This window comes from Chiloscyllium punctatum, chromosome 33 (assembly GCF_047496795.1).
Source record: "Chiloscyllium punctatum isolate Juve2018m chromosome 33, sChiPun1.3, whole genome shotgun sequence".
In the NCBI taxonomy this organism is placed as follows: Eukaryota; Metazoa; Chordata; class Chondrichthyes; order Orectolobiformes; family Hemiscylliidae; genus Chiloscyllium; species Chiloscyllium punctatum.
This window is the reverse complement of record NC_092771.1, coordinates 11119282-11142092: the sequence shown is the minus strand read 5'-3', so window position 1 is coordinate 11142092 and position 22811 is coordinate 11119282. Positions and strand designations below refer to the sequence as shown.

At 44.9% G+C, this 22811-nt stretch overlaps 1 protein-coding gene across 1 annotated transcript in view; it reads left to right on the top strand.

Annotated features, from left to right (window-relative positions):
* Positions 1-22206, top strand: part of fbxo22 (F-box protein 22) — a 27124-nt gene extending 4918 nt beyond the window's left edge. The window contains exons 2-7 of the mRNA XM_072552961.1: positions 2920-3064; positions 6769-6853; positions 7965-8078; positions 11042-11209; positions 16810-16975; positions 21223-22206. Of these exons, the coding sequence (XP_072409062.1) occupies positions 2920-3064; positions 6769-6853; positions 7965-8078; positions 11042-11209; positions 16810-16975; positions 21223-21640 (1096 nt within the window). The 3' untranslated portion in view covers positions 21641-22206. The remainder of the gene's footprint in view (positions 1-2919; positions 3065-6768; positions 6854-7964; positions 8079-11041; positions 11210-16809; positions 16976-21222) is intronic.
* Positions 22207-22811: the final 605 nt, after the last annotated feature.

The following is a 22811-nucleotide window of genomic DNA, read 5'->3' as shown; positions in this document are numbered from 1 at the left end:
CTCCCCCACCCGACCCACCCCCCTCTCCCGCTTCCCCACCCGACCCACCCCCCTCTCCCGCTCCCCCACCCGACCCACCCCCCCTCTCCCGCTCCCCCACCCGACCCACCCCCCTCTCCCGCTCCCCCACCCGACCCACCCCCCTCTCCCGCTCCCCCACCCGACCCACCCCCCCTCTCCCGCTCCCCCACCCGACCCACCCCCCTCTCCCGCTCCCCCACCCGACCCACCCCCCTCTCCCGCTCCCCCACCCGACCCACCCCCCTCTCCCGCTCCCCCACCCGACCCACCCCCCCTCTCCCGCTCCCCCACCCGACCCACCCCCCTCTCCCGCTCCCCCACCCGACCCACCCCCCTCTCCCGCTCCCCCACCCGACCCACCCCCCTCTCCCGCTCCCCCACCCGACCCACCCCCCTCTCCCCGCTCCCCCACCCGACCCACCCCCCTCTCCCGCTCCCCCCACCCGACCCACCCCCCTCTCCCGCTCCCCCACCCGACCCACCCCCCTCTCCGCTCCCCCACCCGACCCACCCCCCTCTCCCGCTCCCCCACCCGACCCACCCCCCTCTCCCCGCTCCCCCACCCGACCCACCCCCCCTCTCCCGCTCCCCCACCCGACCCACCCCCCTCTCCCGCTCCCCCACCCGACCCACCCCCCCCTCCCGCTCCCCCACCCGACCCACCCCCCCCTCCCGACCCACCCCCCCCTCCCGCTCCCCCACCCGACCCACCCCCCCCTCCCGCTCCCCCACCCGACCCACCCCCCCTCCCGCTCCCCCACCCGACCCCACCCCCCCCTCCCGCTCCCCCACCCGACCCACCCCCCCCTCCCGCTCCCCCACCCGACCCACCCCCCCCCTCCCGCTCCCCCACCCGACCCACCCCCCCCCTCCCGCTCCCCCACCCGACCCACCCCCCCCTCCCGCTCCCCCACCCGACCCACCCCCCCCTCCCGCTCCCCCACCCGACCCACCCCCCCCTCCCGCTCCCCCACCCGACCCACCCCCCCCTCCCGCTCCCCCACCCGACCCACCCCCCCCCTCCGCTCCCCCACCCGACCCACCCCCCCCCTCCCGCTCCCCCACCCGACCCACCCCCCCCCCCGCTCCCCCACCCGACCCACCCCCCCCTCCCGCTCCCCCACCCGACCCACCCCCCCCTCCCGCTCCCCCACCCGACCCACTCCCACCCGACCCACCCCCCACCTCCCACCCGACCCACCCCCCACTCCCGCTCCCCCACCTGACCCACCCCCCACTCCCGCTCCCCCACCCGACCCACCCCCCCCCCCGCTCCCCCACCCGACCCACCCCCCCCCCGCTCCCCCACCCGACCCACCCCCCCCCCCGCTCCCCCACCCGACCCACCCCCCCCTCCCGCTCCCCCACCCGACCCACCCCCCCCTCCCGCTCCCCCACCCGACCCACCCCCCCCTCCCGCTCCCCCACCCGACCCACCCCCCCCTCCCGCTCCCCCACCCGACCCACCCCCCCCTCCCGCTCCCCCACCCGACCCACCCCCCCCTCCCGCTCCCCCACCCGACCCACACCCCCCTACCCTCACCCCCCTACCCTCAACCCCCCAACCCCCCCACCCCCAACCCCCCCAACCCCTCCACCCCCAACCCCCCCACCCCCAACCCCCTACCCTCAACCCCCCACCCCCTACCCCCTACCCTCAACCCCCCACCCCCTACCCTCAACCCCCCCACCCCCTACCCTCAACCCCCCCACCCCCTACCCCCAACCCCCCCACCACCCCACCCCCTACCCTCCAACCCCCCCCACCCCCTACCCTCAACCCCCCCACCCCCTACCCCCAACCCCCCCACCACCCCACCCCGTACCCTCAACCCCCCCACCCTCAACCCCCCCACCCCCTACCCTCAACCCCCCCCACCCTCAACCCCCCCACCCTCCCACCTCAACCCCCCCACCCCTCCACCCTCCCACCCTCAACCCCCCCACCCCCAACCACCCCACCCTCCCACCCTCAACCCCCCCCATCCTCCCACCCTCAACCCCCCCACCCCCCGCCCTCCACCCCCCCACCCCCCACCCTCCACCCTCAACCCTCAACCCTCCACCCTCAACCCTCAACCCCCCCAACCCCCCACCCTCAACCCCCCCACCCCCAACCCCCCTACCCTCAACCCCCCCAACCCCCCCACCCCCTACCCTCAACCCCCCCACCCCCCCGCCCTCCACCCCCCCACCCCCCACCCTGCACCCTCAACCCTCAACCCCCCAACCCCCCTACCCTCAACCCCCCCAACCCCCCCACCCCCTACCCTCAACCCCCCCACCCCTCCACCCCCACCCCCCACCCCCCCACCCCCTACCCTCCCACCCCCTACCCTCAACCCCGCCACCCCCCCACCCTCCCACCCTCAACCCCGCCACCCCCCCACCCTCCCACCCTCAACCCCGCCACCCCCCCACCCTCCCACCCTCCCCACCCTCAACCCCCCCACCCCCCGACCCCCCACCTCCAACCCCCCCACCCCCCCCACCCTCAACCCCCCCACCCCCCCCACCCTCAACCCCCCCACCCTCAACCCCCCCACCCCCCCACCCCCTACCCTCAACCCCCCACACCCCCCCACCCCGTACCCTCAACCCCCCACACCCCCAACCCCCCACCCCCTACCCTCAACCCCACCACCCCCAAACCCCTTCACCCCCCCATCCCCCTCCACCCCCCCATCCCCCTCCACCCCCCACCTCCCCCACCCCCCCTAACCCCCCAAACCCCCTTCACCCCCCCTCCACCCCCTCACCCCCCACCCCGCATCTCCCCCACCTCCCATCCCCATGTCCCCCACCCCCCAATACTAAAATACTAAACCACTTATCATATTGAACTGCAAAGCGAATCTACCATATTGTGTTTTAACATTTCAATAAATAATATTTTAGGGTATGCAGACTGTGGAGAGACTGTGCACGTAGGGTCATCCGGACACATCAAAAGCTGTCGTGGATCTCCACAAGGGGCCACTCTTACATAGATGAGGATGATGGTCATCATTTCCTTGCGAAGAAAATGCTTGTTGACCTGGAGGTAACATTTGATAGGCCGAATGGTTTTCTCCAGTGCCGTTCTTACTCAATGATGTTTGCTATAAATGTTAGAAGTGTGATGGAGTGCATTCAAAATTCACGTGAGTAGCGATCTAAAACACCAGTTAGCTACAATAAATTTCTGAAGTTACAGCAGTGACTTCACAGTACATTGATCGTTGTAAGTTCCTTTGGGACATTATGTCACTGCGAATGTTGTGATACAATTATTTTGTTTTATCGGCATCTCTTGCCTTCTTTGTTTCAAGTTGAGATTTGTCCTGTGTCGCTGTGAAGCATCTCAGGACGTTTTGCCTATATCTAAACTACCCAGGGTAGGAAGAACAGTAAGCTATTTAATACCTCAACCCTGTTCAGTTTAAATAAAGCATGGCAGTTTTGTACCACAACTGCATTTACTCATCTTAGTTCTATCATCTGTCAACAGTCTTACAACCCAACAGATATTTCACCCCCAAACAAGGGAAGAGTCACTTAGTCTACTCAGTGAAGCCAAGAGTCAATTCCTGCCCTTAAAACTCTGCTCCCCATCTCCATATCTCCCTTAAATTTAACTGCAACCACGCCTTTGTCAATGCTTTCCTCTCTTTGGTCCAGTGTCTGTTTTTAGCCTCCATGAATGCCATATGTCTTTCTGCATGGGAAGTGTTATATTTGTGTTGTTCATTGAATTTTTTTGTCATCAATTTCTGTCATAATTTCCAAGTTGAGGGAATAATTTGGCAGAATGAACTGTAATGTCTTCAGTGAACAAAGTTTAAAAATCACACAACACCAGGTTGTGGTCCAGCAGGTTTAATTGGAAGCACACTAGCTTTTGGAGCACTGCTTCTTCATCAGGTCCCACAACCACCTGATGAAGGAGCGTCGCTCCGAAAACTAGTGTGCTTCCAATTAAACCTGCTAGACCACAACCTGGTGTTGTGATTTTTAACTTTGTACATCCCAGTCCAACACCGGCATCTGTAAATTGTGTCTTCAGTGAAGCATTTGAATCAGTTATTTTTTTTTGCAAAATTGTACACATATCTTTATTTCCCCTCCATTGATGTTGAACCACAATCACCAAATTTATTGAGGTCAATTTTCCAAGTTAACAGTGAAGTAAGGAGGACGAAATGTAATATTTGTGCTAATTTGGTTGTTAGTTCTAATAACAGAACCAATGCCACACAAAAGTTTCCTGCATAGAATTCTATATCCATTGATGGGATGTGGACATCGCTGGCAGAGCCATCAGTTATTGCCCATCAATGACTGCCATCAAGAAGTTGCAGTAATCTACCTTTTTAAACTACAGTCCTCTTTCCAAGCCCCACAGTGCTGTTAGGAATGGAGTTCCGTGGATTTTGATGTCATGATATTTGAAGGCACAATGACATCTATTCCAAATCAGGATGATACGTAGCCTGAGGGGGAACTTGCAGGTATCCCCATACATCTGCTCCCCTCATCCCATTGTGATTGCAGCTTTGTAAGGTGTTATCGAAGGAGCCTTGGTAAATTATTGCAGTGCATCTTATAAATGGCACACCTTGCTGCCACCCAGTTGATGGTGGTGGAGGAAGTGAATGTTGAAGGTGGTGAATAGGGTGCTATTCACGCTGGCTACGTTGGAGAGGTGATGGCGTCGTTAGACTTTTAATTCAGAAACCCAGGCAATGTTTTGGGGACCTGGGTTCGAATCCCATCATGTCAGATGCTGGAATTCAAATTTTGATTTTTAAAATCTCTGGAATTAAGATTATGGTGACCATGAAACCATTGTCAATTGTCGGACAAAGCCATCTGGTTCACTAATGTACTTTAGGAGAGTGTTAAACTAGTTAAGTGTTATTGTAGTTGCAGCTAACCAGGCTAATGGAGACCATTCAGTCACACTTCTACTTGTATCATGTGGCACGGTGGTGTCAGGATTTGAGTTACCTGTTGAAGCATTCCCAACCTCTGACTTGCTGTTATAGGTGCAATGGTTGGTTCAGTTCAGTTTCTGCTGAACTTACTTTCTGCTGAGAATGGTTATAGGATTCATGTTGTTGTGGAATGATATATTCTGTGATTTAAGATGTAGATGTATTTTATGGCATCATCTCACTTTAATACCTCACTGTCAGAGGCCAGTCAGAATCTACTTGTTGTAGATAAAAACGTTTACAGACTGCAAGGAGTTTATCATTTCTTGCTCACAGAACATAAACAGCATGTTTTCTGTATAACATCTCCATTTTGAAAAGTAATTAACACCCTCAATGAAAATCAGTGAACTCAGTAACACCTTTAGAATTTTTGGCCTTCCCTGTTTCAAATTCAGATTATTTCCATATTGCAAGTTGTTATGACACTGGGTAAACACTCCTGCTTAATTTAATCACAGAAAAGATTCATCCCGTGCAATAATCTGTGAAAATTCGAGAGGCCAAGAACTATTTAGAGTAAAACTTAACAACTTTATTCTCTGTTATACTTTAAGAAATAATTAAGTAACAACTGTTTAAATCTCCTTCCTCTAACCTATCTTTTATCTTCCCTTCTAGAATACTAGTCCAATAAAACCCCCTGATTAAGGTTTACCAAAAATTCAAGATTTCAAAACCAGCCAGCTATCAGATCTTCTGTTTGGATCTTCCTGTGTCATCTCTGATTCTTCTTAGGGATTATGTCTCACAGGTCACTGATTGATAAAGGAACCTTTAAGCGAGCTATTTTCTTGGGCAGTCTCTACATGCTGGTGGTGTGGCAGTTTTCCTCCCAACTGTTCAATTTTCCCTGGTTTGGTTTCCCCTGGCCCCCCCTCCCGGCCCCCCCCTCCCCAAGCATTGGATTGTGTCATTGGCTTTTAAGATTGTCAATATACTCAATTCAAACTTGATTGGAATTTGGTATTTTTCGGGGTATAATTTAAACTGATTGGCCTAATTCGAATCTGTTTTTGTCTCCAGGCAACCAGCTACCCTAGCTACCCCAGCAGCTGGACTACATGTTACATTGTATCTTATTCAGAACACTTGGTGCTGTCAGGTAGTTCTGCTAGCTTTTAACTCTCTTAAAGGTACTGTACACCCATATCTTCATAAAATGGTATATTGTCTCAAATCCGGCTGTCTAAACATTGGCAATGTTGGAAAGCTGTTCAAAAGCAGCCATGATTAAATTTCAGTTATTATTAGTTGAACAAAGTAGCTGGCTGGCTTTGAGTCTGTTGTATTCCTGGTCTGAATGATCCTTGACCCATTCTGACAGTATACTGCTTCACCCAAAATTGGCAAGATTTGAAATCCAGCACAGACTTTGTCCTGAAGTGGGTGCTTTGAGGACGTTTTACCTGTACTTACCCTGCTAAAATAAAAGCATTTTGAGTTACTGTTGTGTCTTTCAGTTGTGTTCATAAACTGGTTCTGTTTGGATAGGTGAAAGTGAGGACTGCAAATGCTGGAGATTAGAGTCGAGAGTGTGGTGCTGGAAAAGCACAGCAGGTCAGGCAGCATCCAAGGAGCAGGAAAATCAACGTTTTGGGCATAAGCCCTTCATCAGGAAGGGCTGATGAAGAGCTTTTGCCCAAAAAGTCAACTTTCCTGATCCTTGGATGCTACCTGACCTGCTGTGCTTTTCCAGCACCACACTCCCGTTTGGATAGTATGGTTTATTGATTCTCTGACTGACTGTCTTTCTCTCTCCCTTGAATAGGAAGTGTATGTGCTGCCAGAGACAGTACTTTATATGGCTGGCACTGATACCTTCAGTGCACAGAGTTCTAGCAGGCGGAAGAAAGGTGAAATACAGTTCTTTGAATATAAATGTTTTTAAAAATTTTTTTTAATTTAAAATAAAATTTTAAGTTAAGCAGTATAAATAACACGCTTGTTTTAATTTAATTATCAATTAATTTGTATTAAGATCTGTGACTTGATCAATTGCCCTAATTTATTTTTATGGAAACTTTAATTGGGGTTCTAGTTTACATTCCATGTGACTTTTCTGTCACTGTTTTCCATCTAACTCTTTAACATTTCCTTCTCTTCCCTTCTCCCTCATATTTAACAAGCTTCTCCTCAAACATACTTGCTCTGTTTGCCTCAGCTATTCCTTATGTTGATGAGTTTCGGGTTTTCACCATCCCCTGGGGTTTGATCTTAAAAACTAATGGCAATTCTTTTTTCAATGCAATGTTAGACGTTGAGTATCTCACTCCCAATAATACCCATTTACTCAATCCAATGCTGCAGAGCTGTCTTTCCTCACAATTTTATTCATGGGATGATAGTGCTAGACAAAAATAAAGAATCCCATGTTGTAAGGAGTCTCATTAATGCATTCTTTAAAGTTACGCCTAATAAAAGCCAAGAAATTAAACCTTGAAAATAATTGCTTAAAATCTGTCTTCACGCTTCCAAACCAAGTTGGAGCAGCACGGTGGCTCAGTGATTAGCACTGCTGCCTCACAATGCCAGGGACCTGGCTCCAAGTCCAGCCTTGGGTGGCTGTCTGTGCGGAGTTTGCACATTTCTCTCTGAGTGCTCTGGTTTCCTCCCAAAATGTCCAAGGATTGGTCATGGGGAATACAGGGTTAGAGGGATAGGGACTAGGTCTGGGTAGGATGCTTTTCGGAGGATCGATGTGAACTCAATGGTCCGAATGGCCTGCTTCCACACCGTCGGGATTCTGTGATTCTAAATGTTGTGTATTATTTATGGCAGTTTCAAGCTATTGGATCCTTTTACGGTTCATTTATAATGCTCCCTGCTTTCTTATATAGGTATAATGTCAAATAGTTTAGTTGTTACTTTCACTGCCATTTGCTACTGTCTGTTTTGTTTTCTGTTTTCATGAATATATATATACTGATACTTTTCTTACCTTCTTTTTGACTTTGAATGTCTCAGAGAGAAGGGATGCATTGTCAAAGAGAAGCAAAGCAGCAGAAATGGCAGCAAAATTGGAAAAGCTATTGCCTTTGGAGTGCAAAACGTTGGGGGTCAGTTCCCCTGGAATTGTCTGTAAGTGGCATCTCTTGTGAGTACCTTATGGCCTGACATTTGTGTGATTGAACAAGGTGAGTTGGGCTAGAATGAAACTTTGAACAGAATCAACATTAAAATCCTTATTTGGGGGAAAAAAATAAAATTTAATCTGCATCATTCTCCTTTTGTGTGAGGGATCTGCTGTAGTGTCAGTCTTTGTTCCTGCACTTGTATGTTTTGTCCGCATTGAGAGTATTTCCCTACATCTGGGAGCCACACTGTAGCAAAGGTGAAAAGGCATGTGGGTGTGAAACAGATTAAGCATAGGTCCAGCGAGGAGATACTTCAATTACATTGAAGAAACTGGGACTGCCCTTAGGAGGTTGAGTGGAGACCTGTTGGAGATATTCTTGAGCATGGAAGAGAAATTGAAAACCAGAGACAAAATATTAAAGTGAATAGTAAAGAACAAAAGGAGATGAGAGGAAACACAATCAGAAATAAGTGGAAAATCTCAGCAGGTCTGGCAGGATCTAAGGAGAGAAATCAAGAGTTAACATTTCAGGTCGAGTCACCCTTCCTCAGAACTGATGGTAGCTCGGAAAAAGTTGTTTTTTATGGAGAAGGTTGGTAGGGGGGGATGGGGGTACCTAGTAAATGATAGGTGGAGATAGGGCTCAAAAAAAGAGAAAGGAGTGAATAATGATCAGCCTACAAGAATGAGGACAATGGGTAGCTAACAATAGGTAGTGTATAATAGCAGACCATGTGATAACAAATCCTGGTGTGTGGGGCTGGGGTAAGGAGATGGGAGAAGGTGCCTCATTCCCTAAAATTGTTGAACCTGATATTGAGTCCAGAAGGCCGGAGAGTTCCGAAAATGAGGTGTTCTTCTAGTTTATGCTGAGCTTCGCTGGAGCACTGCAGCAAGCCCGAGACAGAGATGTTGCCCAGGGAACAAGGTGGTGTGTTGAAGTGGCAGGCAACTGGAAGCTTTATCGCAGACAGAATGTAGATGTTCTTTGAAGCAGTAATCCAGCCTATGCTTCATTTTGCCAGTGGAGAGGGCACCACATTGTGAGCAGTAAATGCAGTACACTAGATTGAGTGAAGTGCAAGTGAAATGCTGCTTCACCTGGAAGGTATGTTTGGGCCCTTGGATACTGAGGAGGGAGGAATTAAATGGGCAGGTGTTACACCTGCAGTTGTAGGGGACGGTACCAGGCTGTGGGAAGGCATTAATTGTGAAGGTCAAGTGGACCAAGGTGTCCCAGGGTTGTAGAAGGCTGACAAGAGCTGGGAGGGTGTGATGATGGAAACTGGAAGCAAGATTGATAAATCTTTTCAATTCAAGGAGCCCATAGATGCTCGTTCCAATCCCTACAGTGTGGCTTTCAAAATGGGATTGGGTAATTATCTGTAGGGTGGAAAGTTGGCAGGTAAGTGGAGAAAGGGCGAGGGAGTGAGACTGACTGAGTTGCTTTGCAGAGTGCTGTTATGGACAAGCTGGGCTGAATGACCTCCTCCTGAGCTGCACCCATTCTGTGGTCATGTTTCATATGCGTCAAGAAAGTGAATGCCATCTTGCGGTTCAGTTGTTGGGAGTGGCAAATGAACTGAATCTGACCCTGTCCTGCCAAAATGCTTGTGCATTTTTTCAGCAGAAATTTCAAGTTTGCCCTTCAGTGATGAGTTCCTAAACTAATTGTTGTTACAACGTGGTTTGCTGAACTGTCCACCAAACTTCACACCTTTCAATGGGAAACAATGGTGCATGTTTTATCAAACATATATTAGTTTGTTGTGTAAACTGTATTGAAATTTTATGATCTGCAGTAAAACCTCCTGCACTCTGGAGTTTTGAAAGCCTTGAGCTTGTCTAACCTGCTTGTTTGCGAAAATGACTTGGACCCATAGCAATGCTGAATGTAAAATCCAGGACTTATCCTTGGTCTGATCATACCTGTTGCATTATTTGAATGTTTGACTAGACAATATTTACAACATTGCATTCTGGTGGAAGGTACAGATTGTCCACTGCATTGCCTCAAGGAGACAAAGAGTTTCAATTCATTGCAACTTGTGGTCATTATCCATGCTGATGCTCAGTAAACCGGCTGCATAATTGCAGTGGAAATGTGGAACTGCATTCGGTATGGCAGCAATAGCATGTCATAATTGGTTATCTGACATTTGAGCACAAGCACATGGTTTTAATACACATCTCACCCGATTCTGATCTGTAAAAGGTTAAGTTTTCAGTTGTGCTGTCCAGTCTTTCATGGAGCAATTTCTCAAAAGTTAAATAACTTTTCAGCCCAATGCTGACAAACCATCTGTGGATATTTCCCTCAAACTGGACTCGAACACGATAATCTCTCTAACTCGGCAAGTCTGGTCCATTCCCTTGTGTTCCCTAACTTGAGGTGGGAAACGTGACGTTCTGTTTATTTTATGCTATTCAGTTTCACAGCCCAACTTAAACACAATCGCCTTCTATATGTGTGTTTGGGACAAGCTGTCAAAGTGCTGAACCATGTTGCTGACATTTATAAAAGGGATATGCTATTAGACAAAGTAATTGAACATTTTATGAAATTTCAGCCAAGTAAAGGCAATTTGTGGAATTTGAAGTATTTTGAGGTGTAAAATGGGTTATGCCAGTAATATTCTTGAGAATTCTATATTTAGGATTAAATGTCCGTAATAATATCTTATTACATTGTCCATTGTATTGCCTGTGCTCAGTTGATGCACACATGTTTTTTGTGTGAAAAGTTGGCAACAGAGATTTCAGAAACCCAGTGGCCAGACCTTACATTTTATATCATTGTTTATACACAGGGTTTCCATTCTAAATGTTTACACAGGCAGTTTCAATGCTAAACATTGACATAAAAGCATGACCAAAGGTTGATCTTTTCGCTAAAGAAAATACTTTATTACCTCAGTTTTTGTGACTTTGAATTTATCGCCTGGTTAATAATTTGTTTTTTCAGACACTCCTATGGGATGTGGCACACAGAGACCTCTTGAGGTGGAAGATGGAATTGCAGGGTTTGTTCTGCTCCTGCCCAAAATTGAGGGAGTGACAGTCAAACGCTTTCACTTGTCGAACAAAGATTTGAACAATAACGTGTTTGATCAAAAAAAACTCCAAGAGGCAGGCAAGTTTTCTCTCTGACCACCTTTGTCCACCATTGGGATAAAGCTAAAATCCTGTATGAAACATTCAGAGCTTATTCAATTTTTTGCACACAAAGGGAATTGAGGTTTTGTGGGATCTGGTGAGAGGGTGAAGTTGAGATGGAAGAATGCCAATGATTGTATTGAATAGCCGAATAGGCTCGAATGGCTGTATGACCAATGCCTGCTCCTTTTTAATTATCATGGGTTAAATTTGAGGTTTAGAGATATTTTATGCTTCAGGGATGGTTTCTATATTTGAAATGCTGTTAACAAATTTTGTTACAAGTCAATAATTGAACAGTTGACAAGGAAATGCAACTTTTAAAAATAAAAAGTACTTGAGAATTTAGTTTTGGAAGTCCTGACTAGCTCATAAACTTTGTCTTAAGAATTATTTTCAGTCAACCTCTCCTGACATGTTATGACACACCTCTGGGGCAGGTGGGACTTGAAGCCAGATCTTCTGGCACAGAGGTAGAGACACTGTCACCTGAGGTTTTGACTGCTGCCAAGATCTGCTGAGTTTGCCCAGCTTTCTCTGTGCTTATTTTGGATTCCTGCACCACAAGAGTCCCTGAGAGCACTGTCTAATTTGACAATAATTAAATGTGCTGAATCCATTGGATTCTGTTTCTTGATGAGGGGCTTTGATTGTTGCTTGGTAACTGGAAATTGACTTTAGTTTGTAAGCCAGCAGCTCCAGCTTTAGTAAGTACACCTATAATGTCTGTTGTCATGCTGGGTTAGCTGAAGGTTGGGCTCATTGCTTCATTGAAGAATTTGCAGTTGCAATGCACTTGTAAATATAAGAACATTAAATGATGCAGGTGGAGGTCACACAGCCTGAGCTTGTTCTGCTGTTCAGTAAGATCCTGGCTGAGCTTTGCACTCATCAGATCCCCACAATTCCTCAATCCCCTTTAGCGCACAAAAATGATCACTCCGTTTTGAATATACTCAATGGCTGAGCAGCCAAAGTCTCTGAGAGAAACAGATCGTTTTCAATCCACAGAGTGAGAAAGTTTCTTCTTATCACAGGGCTGATCCCCGTATCCTTTGACAATGATGTACAACTCCAGGATGTGAAAATTTTAGGCTTTGTTTTTGGTAAAAGGAGTCACGGGAACCCGTAGGAAGAGACAATTAGGATCTGGAATGCACTGCCAGAGAGTGTGGTGGAAGCGGCTAAAATTGAGGTCTTCAAAGAGGAATTGGGTTATTACCCGAATTGGGGGGGAACTTGCAAAGTTATGTGCAAGAGGTGGAGAAGTGAGACTAGGTGAGTTATTCTTACAGAGAAGGGCTGACTGGCCTCACTATGCTTCAACCATTCAGCTATTCATCTTTGTCAATGTTTGCCAAAGCATTTATTGATTTTTAATCTTCAATTTATGTTGTGAACTTTTCAAAATGTGTGTGTAATATTTTTACAGTTAATAAAGCATATTACATCTCGTTCTATGCTACTACAAGATTTTAGATTCTCATAATTAAACTTGTAATTTAGTGTTTGAACTGTTGTCACATTTTACTCACTGTATACTTGAGCTTAGTGTGCATGCTTTACTCCCACAGTGGGTGGTTGGAAGGGAAAGAGACTAATATTGGAATATTTAGGCTGCTTTGGATCCACTGTGACTGCAGCAAGTCATCCATCATTGAAATGAGGCTTCTATTTCCTGCCAGCATAGCTCGTGAAGCTCTTCACAAGGAACTTTCACAGCAAGAGTATTTCCAAATAAAGATGTTACAGTTTAAACACAGAAGGCATGTTATTGCTAAAAGCAAAAAGTCCTGGGATGGAAGTTGGCTTTAGCAATGGATGTAAAGACTTAAAAGTTTTGTTGACTGTACATCCGATAGCTAGCAGGCGGATGTAAATTTTGACTTCATCAATTTTGAGTACAATCCATGCAGCACAGTAAAATGGAGGTAAAGATAGTAAATGAATTTAGAATTGCTAAATATTATCTGTTAAGTATACACCTCCAAAGGAAGAAGCAGGAGCTGGTTTGTCTTCTACATAGGTTTGTTTATTTACAGTACTGAGTAAGTGCAGACTGCTTTTCCCTTCACGCACCAGCACCCTCCCAGTTGGAATTGGATTCTTGTATTTTTAGTCAGCTGGTTTGAATGTTTTTTGATATGCTTCTGTGGTTGTCATATCTTGAAGTGTGACACTACCAATGTGCTGCAAAACCCAAGGTAAACTGCTGTTTCTATGTGCACCCTATGTTTTCTAAGTTGGTATCAGCTGCTGATATGTGCTTAATGGACACAGCATTTGCAGCATGAGCACTATCTTTTATTTGACCTGGGCGTGCAGCTTGTTGCTGTACTTGCCCTGAGTATTGTAACAAATACTCCTTTCAAATTTTCACTTGATGAACTCTGTATTACTTCTCAAACAAAGCTCCAAGCCATTTCTCTATGAAGTGGTGTCCAGGGATTGGATCAATGGAGATGAGTCAGAGGCCATCAGATTTAAAAAGAAAAGAACCCAACTCCAGCTGGGAGGATATTGGTGTTTGGAGGGAAAAGCGGTCTGCAACTACGATGTAATTAAAAGCACACCCCTTTTGCGGGTTTCCAAGGCAGGCTCACGTACTGGTGTTTGAGAATAGGTGCTGTTTTAGGCTGACTCCCACCTGACCTCTATGTGTGTTGCATTTTAAGCAAAGGGTGCAGTTAGGAGCACAGCTGTTGCTGACTTTTTTTGACCCTACTCTGGGTATTGGAGCTCATTATATAGCCTGCTTTTTGCCATTGCTGCTGTGATCGGTCAACTCAACTCGGATCACTGAATGAACAACTACTTTGGTGCACATCGGTATAGAGAAATTCAGATGCATCATTTTATAGCAAGCTTGTTTAATAACTGACCCTCTTTCACATCCTTTTGCAATGAGTAGTTACTCATAACCCTAAAGGGTCAATTACAACAAATCAACTATGATATCCCTGTTGCAAAAATTGTTCCTATGTCTGATTTCTATTCATAATACAGTTAAATGGATCTAATTGTATTTGCAATTCAGAGAATGATAGTCAGTAGTATTGCAGAGCAAAATTTTGTAAAGACTCTGTATAATAAGTGCTGGTGATTGAATGTCTAGCCCATTTACAGGATTTTGTCAGACCTAATGTGGAAAACTCCAATTTGTTAGCAAGCTCTTTTGATTTGCCTTCCAGACATTGCACAGACTGGCTCATGACCTTATGGGGCCTCTATTTTGTTTCCTGCCTAGATGGCAAGTTGAAGGCATCTTGCCTTTTGCTCTTTTGACTGCTGTTAAATGTATTAAGTGGAATATTTGGACAGTTATAATTTATCTCCAGGGTCTGCTTTATCATGTTCCATCCACTCCACAACTGAGTTGGCTGTCTAGACTTGTAACGTAATCAAGTATTTTGACAAACAAGATAAAGGTGCTTCACCAGTCCTCTTGGGTTATTGATTACAGGATCCTTGCAATGTAGAAAGAGGCCATTTGGCCCATTTACTCTGTGCTGACTCTCCAAATGAGCAAATCAATTAATACCAAACCCTACAAGCTGGCATGTTCGTCATTTCCAGATGACTGTCTAATTCCCTTTTAAGTGCTTCAGTCTCCACCCCACACTCAGACAGTGCACGCCAGATCTTAACCCCTTGCAATGGGAAACCACTTCATATCATTTTTGCTTCTTTTGGAATTACGTTAAATCTGTGCCTTCTCATTCCCTGATTCTTTCAGTACTGTGAACGGCTTCTACTTCCTAACCCTGTCCTGACCCGTCATGTTTTGAATATCATCTTGGCTGTCTGTTCTCTCAGGAATATAGTCCTTACCTCTCCAATCTATCTTCATTGGGAACGTTTGTATTGATTGTTTTGCGCCCTTTTCCATGCTTTCTTGTCCTTCCTAAAGCCTAGATTGGACACACTAACTAGTTGAGACCCAACCAATGTTTTATACAACTTCAACATAACCTCTTTGTTCTTGTACATTTTGCCTTCATTAATTGTTTTCTCAACCTGTACTGTCATGTTCAAAGACCGACATACATGCATCCAGATCAGGCTTGTGGCTTTAACAGCTAGGTATCAGTGAACTGCTTTTGGGAAGGAGAGTAAACAAAACATACCATTGTTAGGTCTTTGGGAAACATGTTGTTGCTTTATATCAGTAAATTACTTTTTACTTTTGTTTGCGTGTTGCTGGCATGGGGAACATTGCAATTTGTATCCATCCTCCATAACTGGAGTTCTGAGAAAGGGTCACTGGACCAAAACGTTAACTCTGATTTCTCTCCACAGATGCTGCCAGACCTGCTGAGCTTTCTCCTGCAATTTCTGTTTTTGTTTCTGATTTTCAGCATCTGCAGTTCTTTCGATTTTTATATTTTTGAAATATTAAGATGAAAGCAATGGGAGCTGGCATGAAAGAAGAGTTGAGGTTCAGAGGGGATCAGCCATGATGTATTTCAAAGTAAGGAAGGTGTGATGTTAAGGTGATAATGTGCTCTTGATTTTGCCACTCTTGTCCTTTTGTGTGGTAATATTGGAAGGATTTGGAGGCGTCTTACTTTTCAGTGGAGGAATTGTTTTATAGGCAGAGATGAATGCCATTTAGAGTCATAGAGATGTACAGCACGTAAACAGAACCTTCGATCCAAATTGTTCATGCCGACCAGATATCCTAATCTAATCTAGTCCCATTTGCCAGCACTTGGCCCATATTCTTCTAAACCCTTCCTATTCATGTACCCATCCAGATACCTTTTAAATGCTGTAATTGTACCAGCCTCCACCACTTTCTCTGGCAGCTTATTCCATACAATGAAGTTGCATAGCTTCTTAATGTTTTACTGCTTTCCCTTTCTTTTTAAATGCGATTTGGTATCTGATCTGTTACCACTGGATGGTGCTGCATTAACGCTTCGTGTTGTATTGTTCTGTGCCTAAACTGAGAATTATTGCATAGGATTTATAGTGAAACTCTGAGAAAGATTCAATCAACATTAAAGTTTGGTTCAGTGTACTGGTCCATTACAATGCTTTCCACGAACAAGGTTTAGGGACGAGAATGAGTTTAATGATATTGCTCTGTGATTTTGTTGGGATTTTGTTTTCTAGAACCCTTTGTGTCAAATTGACTCCCATGAAAGTTGTTGACATCTTCTTGGCTGTCATAGAAGGGAAAATAAATATTGCATTTGTATAGGGCTTCATCGCATCTTTTAAAACCTTTTTCACAAATGATGAATAGCTTTGAAGTGCAGTCATGGTTACGTAACGCATTCGTAGCCAGTTGGAATCTTATCTGTAAAGGATAAAAAGTGGAGTCTGTATTGCTGCATCTAGTGTAAATGAAATGAAAAGAAAGCATATGCTAATAATGTCTTCAAACTGCATGTAAATGAGCCAAAACTAGCATCTTTTAATTTGATACAAAAACATAATGAGTTCCCTGGTGGAAATAATTCCAGATTTGCTTTTACTGTTGGATATACCTATAAGAAAATCTCATCCCATACCCAGGGCACATTGAGGATGTGTAGGGACAGCTTTATTACTCTTTCTTTCCTCTCTCAGGTCTTCAGGATAACCCTGACTTACGTGTTGTCTTCCTGTTTGGATACAACACCTTTAAACCCGCAGCTGCAGACTTCATTCAGCGTCTCACAAAGCCATTCAATGTGAACAACACCATTGTTATTGGGGGACACGTTGACCAAGTGGTTTCGCCTAGTTCTGAAAGGTAGGTGCCCATACGAATGAGTCTTTATCCAAGCAAGTACCTTGTTAACACTGGGGAGAAATGCTTCTGTGCTTTCTTCCCACATTTAATTCATTCCACGACTCTGAATGATTTATCTGTCCATCAAGCTGGCTCCCTGCAGTATAATTAAGCTGTCCTCTACCACGTTGCCATGTAACTGTATGCTCCTGGATTGCAGTAAAAAATTGCAAATCAGTTCCCCCTAAAGCCCAGAGGTAAATGCACCACTTGACGTGTTAGTGAGCCCTGGAGACAACTGAAGTCTTGGATCTATTCCATGTTGTGTGCTGAACTAGTTGTTCTTGAGGAGGAAGGTTACTCATTGTCTTCAGCAGAGACGGAGGTAAAGTCATCAAGGATTCCGGTGTTATTTCACGAGCTATTGTTAGAAGTACATTTCTGCACAGAGGGAAAACTGAGAAAGTAGTTAACAAAGCACACAAAATCCTTGACTTCATAATTAGAGGTGTGGAGTATAAAAGCAAAGAAGTTATAGTGAATCTTTATAAACCATTGATGTGTTCTCAACTAAAGTATTGCATCCAATTTGGGCCCCACACCTAAAGGAGGATATGGATGTTTCAGAAAGAATGCAGAAATGATTGGTGAGAATCATTCCAGGCATTAGGGCCTTCATTTACATGAATTTGTTGGAGAAGCTGGAGTTTGATTAGATTCCCTACAGTGTGGAAACAGGCCCTTCGGCCCAACCAGTCCACACTGACCCTACGAAGAGTAACCCACCCTCTGACTAATGCACCTAGCACTATGGGCAATTTAGCATGGCCAATTCACCTGACCTGCACACCTTTGGACTGTGGGAGGAAACCGGAGCACCCGGAGGAAACCCACGCAGACACAGGGAGAATGTGCAAACGAATTGTTCTAATTAAAGAAGAGAAGGTCAAAATTAAATTTGAAGAGACATGTTCAAAGTTCTTCCAAAGTTGGAAAAGAGAGAAACTTCCCATTGATGGTAGGGTCATGACCCAGAGGTTAAAGATTTTGAGCATTTGGCAAAAGGATCAAAGTTGGCATGAGAGTAAAACTGTTTACCTATCAATTGGTTACAAACTGAAGCACACTGTCAGAAGCAGTGGAGTCTGATTCTTTCACAACTTTCAAAAAAAAATTGGGAAAACGTCTGAAGTGAAGAAACCTGCAGAGAATGGAATTGCCTAAATTGCTGTTGTGGAGAGCTGGCGTGACCTCGATGTCCCAAATGGTCCCCTGTTCTATAACCATTTTATATGTGATGATTTAGATGAGGTAGTTTAGCAGAAATATAAGAAATTTCAAGTCCTTAGCATCTGCATGCAGCAAGTGAAATACGTTGTTTTAAAAATATGATTAAACTAGGTTAGATGTCATACAAGGAGAAGTACCGATTAAGAACTTCCTTAAATCACTATCCAGGTCATTCAATTGAAACAATCTTTGCAAGTGACTAAATTGTGGGAATTTGATGGACCATCTATGTTCCCTTTCAGCTCTCAATGATTTGATGTTGCAATCTTACAACACTGACAGTCTCATGAAGCTAAAGATGAGTTAATGCATAATACCAAATATATTGGAAAACCACTTGTATTTATTGACAGCAAAAGTAAAATATACTGCTGATTCTAGAAATCCAAAACCAAAATAAAAGCCTTTAGATATACAGGGCAGGTCAGTCAGCATCACTCTGGAGAGAAGCACAGTTAATATTTCACATTGATAAACGTTCAGAATTTTTATATACATTTTTCTTTAATTACATAGTTCAAATCTCCTGTGATGCTTTGACAATAGTTGTAGTAGGACAGGGGCTATTGCACATGCACAAAAGTGCAAGCCATTCTGCGTCAGCAACATCTCATTAGGCTAAGAAAGTCATTCAGCATAGAAACAGATCGTTGTTTGACATGGACCATAATTCCCAACTAAACTAGTCCCCCCCTGCCTGCTTCTGGCCCATAACCCTCCAAATCTTACTTCTCCAAGTGTCTGTCAAATGTTGCAATTGTGCTCACACCTACCACTTCCTCAGGATGTTCATTCCATACATGAACTACCCTCTGTGTAAAAGGTGTGCCCCTCATATCTTATAAAATCTCTCTCGTCTCATCTTAAAAATGTGCCCCCTCATATTGAAATCCCCCATCCTAGGGAAAAGATACATGCCATTAACCCTATCTATAACCCTCATGGTTTTAAAGACTTCTGGACGGTCACCTCTCAACTTCCTACTCTCCAGTGAAATAAGTTCCAGCCTCTCCAGCCTTTCTTTATAACTCAAACTTTTCATATCTGTCAGCATCCTGATAAATCTCTTCTGAGCCCCCTCCACCTTAATAATGTCCTTCCTATATTAGTGGTTTTTTTTGCAGCAGGATCAGCTGAGAGAACCCCATAGTGTCTATAAAAACAGACAGAGTGATGCTACTGCTGTCACATCCAAAGCTTGATGTATGCAGAGTGATGGCATTGTTCCTGGTATTTCTTTACTGTCCAAGCTGAGTGAAAAAGTTCCATGTGTATACAGGAGCAGTCCTTGAATGTAGGTGCAATAAAGAATTCAGTATTTGGAATGATTGCTTTGGCACAGTTTAAAGAATTGGGTTTAATTGTTTTGGTGTATTTATGTGACTGTTCCTGTCAGTCAGGATGAATGTATCTACTTTGTGTTCTGTTGATTAAAGTGATAATCTGCCCTTGTCTGCTCACCAGTAAGTCGTCATCATTTTAAAAAAAAGACTTCACTGTGTTTTGACTCTCATCTTGGAGGAGGAAAGCCCTAATGGCATTTGTTTCAGTACAAAGTGTTTTCCCATCCAGCCTTTATCATTTCAAAAGGTATGTTCCTCATTTCATGTGGGTGGTGCCATCATCATTTTTAATATCAAATGCCAATTAGAGAGTAAAATGAGTCAGCACTGTGAAAATCAGGAACTCCCAGTTGATGAAACAAATTGTACAGTACACAACCAGGTAAGCAGCTAGTCACAGATATGAAGGATCAAAGAGAGGTAGAACATGGAGGATAAATTACTGTCTTACTAATAAGCAGCGAAGTCTATTTCTCTTCCTAATTAGAAATCCACTAACTAAATCGCCTAAGAAGTTCCACATTTCAGAGCCATATGTTCGAGTGATTTTGTTCACAGGTTGTTAATCATTGGAGAGTCATGCTTTGGGTTTATTTTAGTTCCTAGCCCACCTGGGCTCAGCTGTAAATGTTTTTTTTCTTTTCATCCAATTTACAAATTCGACAGAATTAACACCCACAGAGAGAAGGAAAGCACTTAATTATAATTCAATCCTCTTACCTGTCCATTCCTGAGGTGACTAAATTAAACAAGTAACTTAAACCATAAAATGGTTCTTAAAGCTGTCTTCTACCACCTGATTTGTTCTTGTGAATTTTATGTTGATTTGAGGTGAGAGGTGTTCAGAGGAATGAGTTGTTAAATTTTAGGAAAAGCAGGTCGTAATTAATTACTGTCAAATTGGGTATAATTTAGATTTACATGGTTCTCCCTCTTTTTCCGAAACAATGTGTCTTAGTACTAACTCTAAAAGAGTCACAGTTGTTTCACTAGTGGGCGTTATCCATTCAGGATGGTTTTGCACTTTAAATTGAGGGGTGATAGACATAGGACAGGTGTCAGAGGTAGTTTCTTTACTCAGAGAGTAGTAGGAGCGTGGAACACCCTGCCTGCAACAGTAGTAGACTTGCCAACTTTAAATTTAAATGGTCATTGGATAAACATGTGGATGAAAATGGAATCGTGTAGGATAGATTTGCTTCAGATTGGTTCCACAGGTTGGCGCAACATCGTGGGCCGAAAGACCTGTACTGCTCTGTAATATTCTGTGTTCTGTGACAACCTTGTTTTAAGATGGACTTTTGCACTTTCATCCCTTAATTCAGGTGTCATCCTAATTCTGATCTCAGAGGTGAAAGGCTCCCAATCTAAACCATAGCAGTCCTTTGCTCCCATATTATTTCTGTAAACATGCCATTTCCCATAAGCTTCATTTTGGAAATAAAGTGATGTATAAGCACTTAGACATTACAGAGCTATTTTACGTTCTTGTGCTTTAAGGGGCAAATATTCATCCTATTCTGTTCCATTGAAAATGCAGAAAGTTATTCCTGTTGCCTAGAAACTGACTGACTGACAGCAATCTTTCACAATCAATGTTTTACTTTCATTCCCCCCCAAAATAAACCTTTCTAGTATCGACGTACAGTACATGTACGGTTTTGTTGGCCTATCCTTAAGTGGAAGATCGATCCAGGCGGCATCAATCCTCCTGGATGAGGATGTAGAGACACCCAAGAGTGCTGAAGCAGCCATGCAACGTCTCAAAGCGGCCAACATACCCGAGGTCAACACAGTAGGCTTCATGTTTGCCTGCATTGGACGGGGTCAGAACTATTACTCCAACAAGGAAAACGTGGAAGCAGATGCCTTCAGGAAGCAGTTTCCTGGCATTCCATTATTCGGTTTCTTTGGAAATGGAGAGATTGGCTGTGATCGCATTGTGACTGAAAACTTCTCCCTGAGGGAGTGTGGCAACTCTTTAGATGGCGATGAGTTGCTTCATGGTTACACTACAGTGATCGCGCTTGTCCATCTGGGACCTGTGAAATAAAAAAAACAAAAAAAAAACTCTTCAAGAGGCTCGAAAATTGGGCCCATGGTATACAAAGATGCATACCTATTGTAGGATTGTCTCCATTATTTTGAAGCAACATTGTTCTAATGGACTAAGCAAATTTGCAGAGTGGGTTCATATAATTCGGGCTCTGATGGCACAGTCTAAGTTAAAGTTGCACCTGCTGTAGACGTGTGACAACCTTTCTGAACTGGAGGGGGCTAATTAAAAGTAAATGGACTCATGTTTGAGCTAAGTGATCGACCCAAACAATTCTCTTGTGCCTCAATAGAACAGGAGGTGAAACTGGGCTTTTGGGTGTCATCAATTTAATTGATTCATAGCTTTTTGACATGATTTTGATTTTGCTTTTTATTACACACTGGAATGCAGAACTAATCATGAATAAACAAGCAATTTTTTTAGTGATCTTTCCCATGTAATTTTAAAAATTTGTAATCTTTTGTGACTTAAACCAAAGGGTTCAGCGGGATTTTAACTGCTGTGACTAGGAAAATCTTGAACTTTCTGGATTGTTCCAATAAATCTGTTGGTTGAGTTTCTATTGTGATCGTTGTTAATGCTTCGGTAAAGAGTAACAGTGGTGAAAACTGGAATGCAGGAAGTATGCACATACCCAGTGATGAGATTCGTAAAGAAAAGAGAGACTTGCATCTGCAGAGCACCTTTTCACAATAGTTGGCCATCCAAAAATGTTTTCGGGCTAATGAGGTACATTTGCAGTATAGTCTATGCTGTAATGTTGGAAACGTGTTAGCCAATTTCTGAACAGCATGCTCCCAATAGAAGACAATTTGCTGCAGTTACATTGGCTGAGGGTGAAACATTGGCTGTAGCACAAGGAAAACTACTCTTTGAATGCTACCATGGGATCTTTTGCAACTACCTGAGTAGTTGTCTCAGTTGAACATCCTTTAAGAAAAGTGACAGTATATGACTTGTACTTGAGTGCCAACCTCAATTTTATGCACCGCTCTCTGCAGTGAAGCTTGAGCCCATGTCTTTCTGACTCAGAGGTGGGAGTTCTAACCACTGAACTGTACTGACACTATCTCAACTTCCTTTCTGGAAACCGCCCAGGTTGGTACATTTGCCCTTCCCTGAAATGGGCCTAGAAGAGAACGTTTTTGGGTTCTCTTTGAGCTGT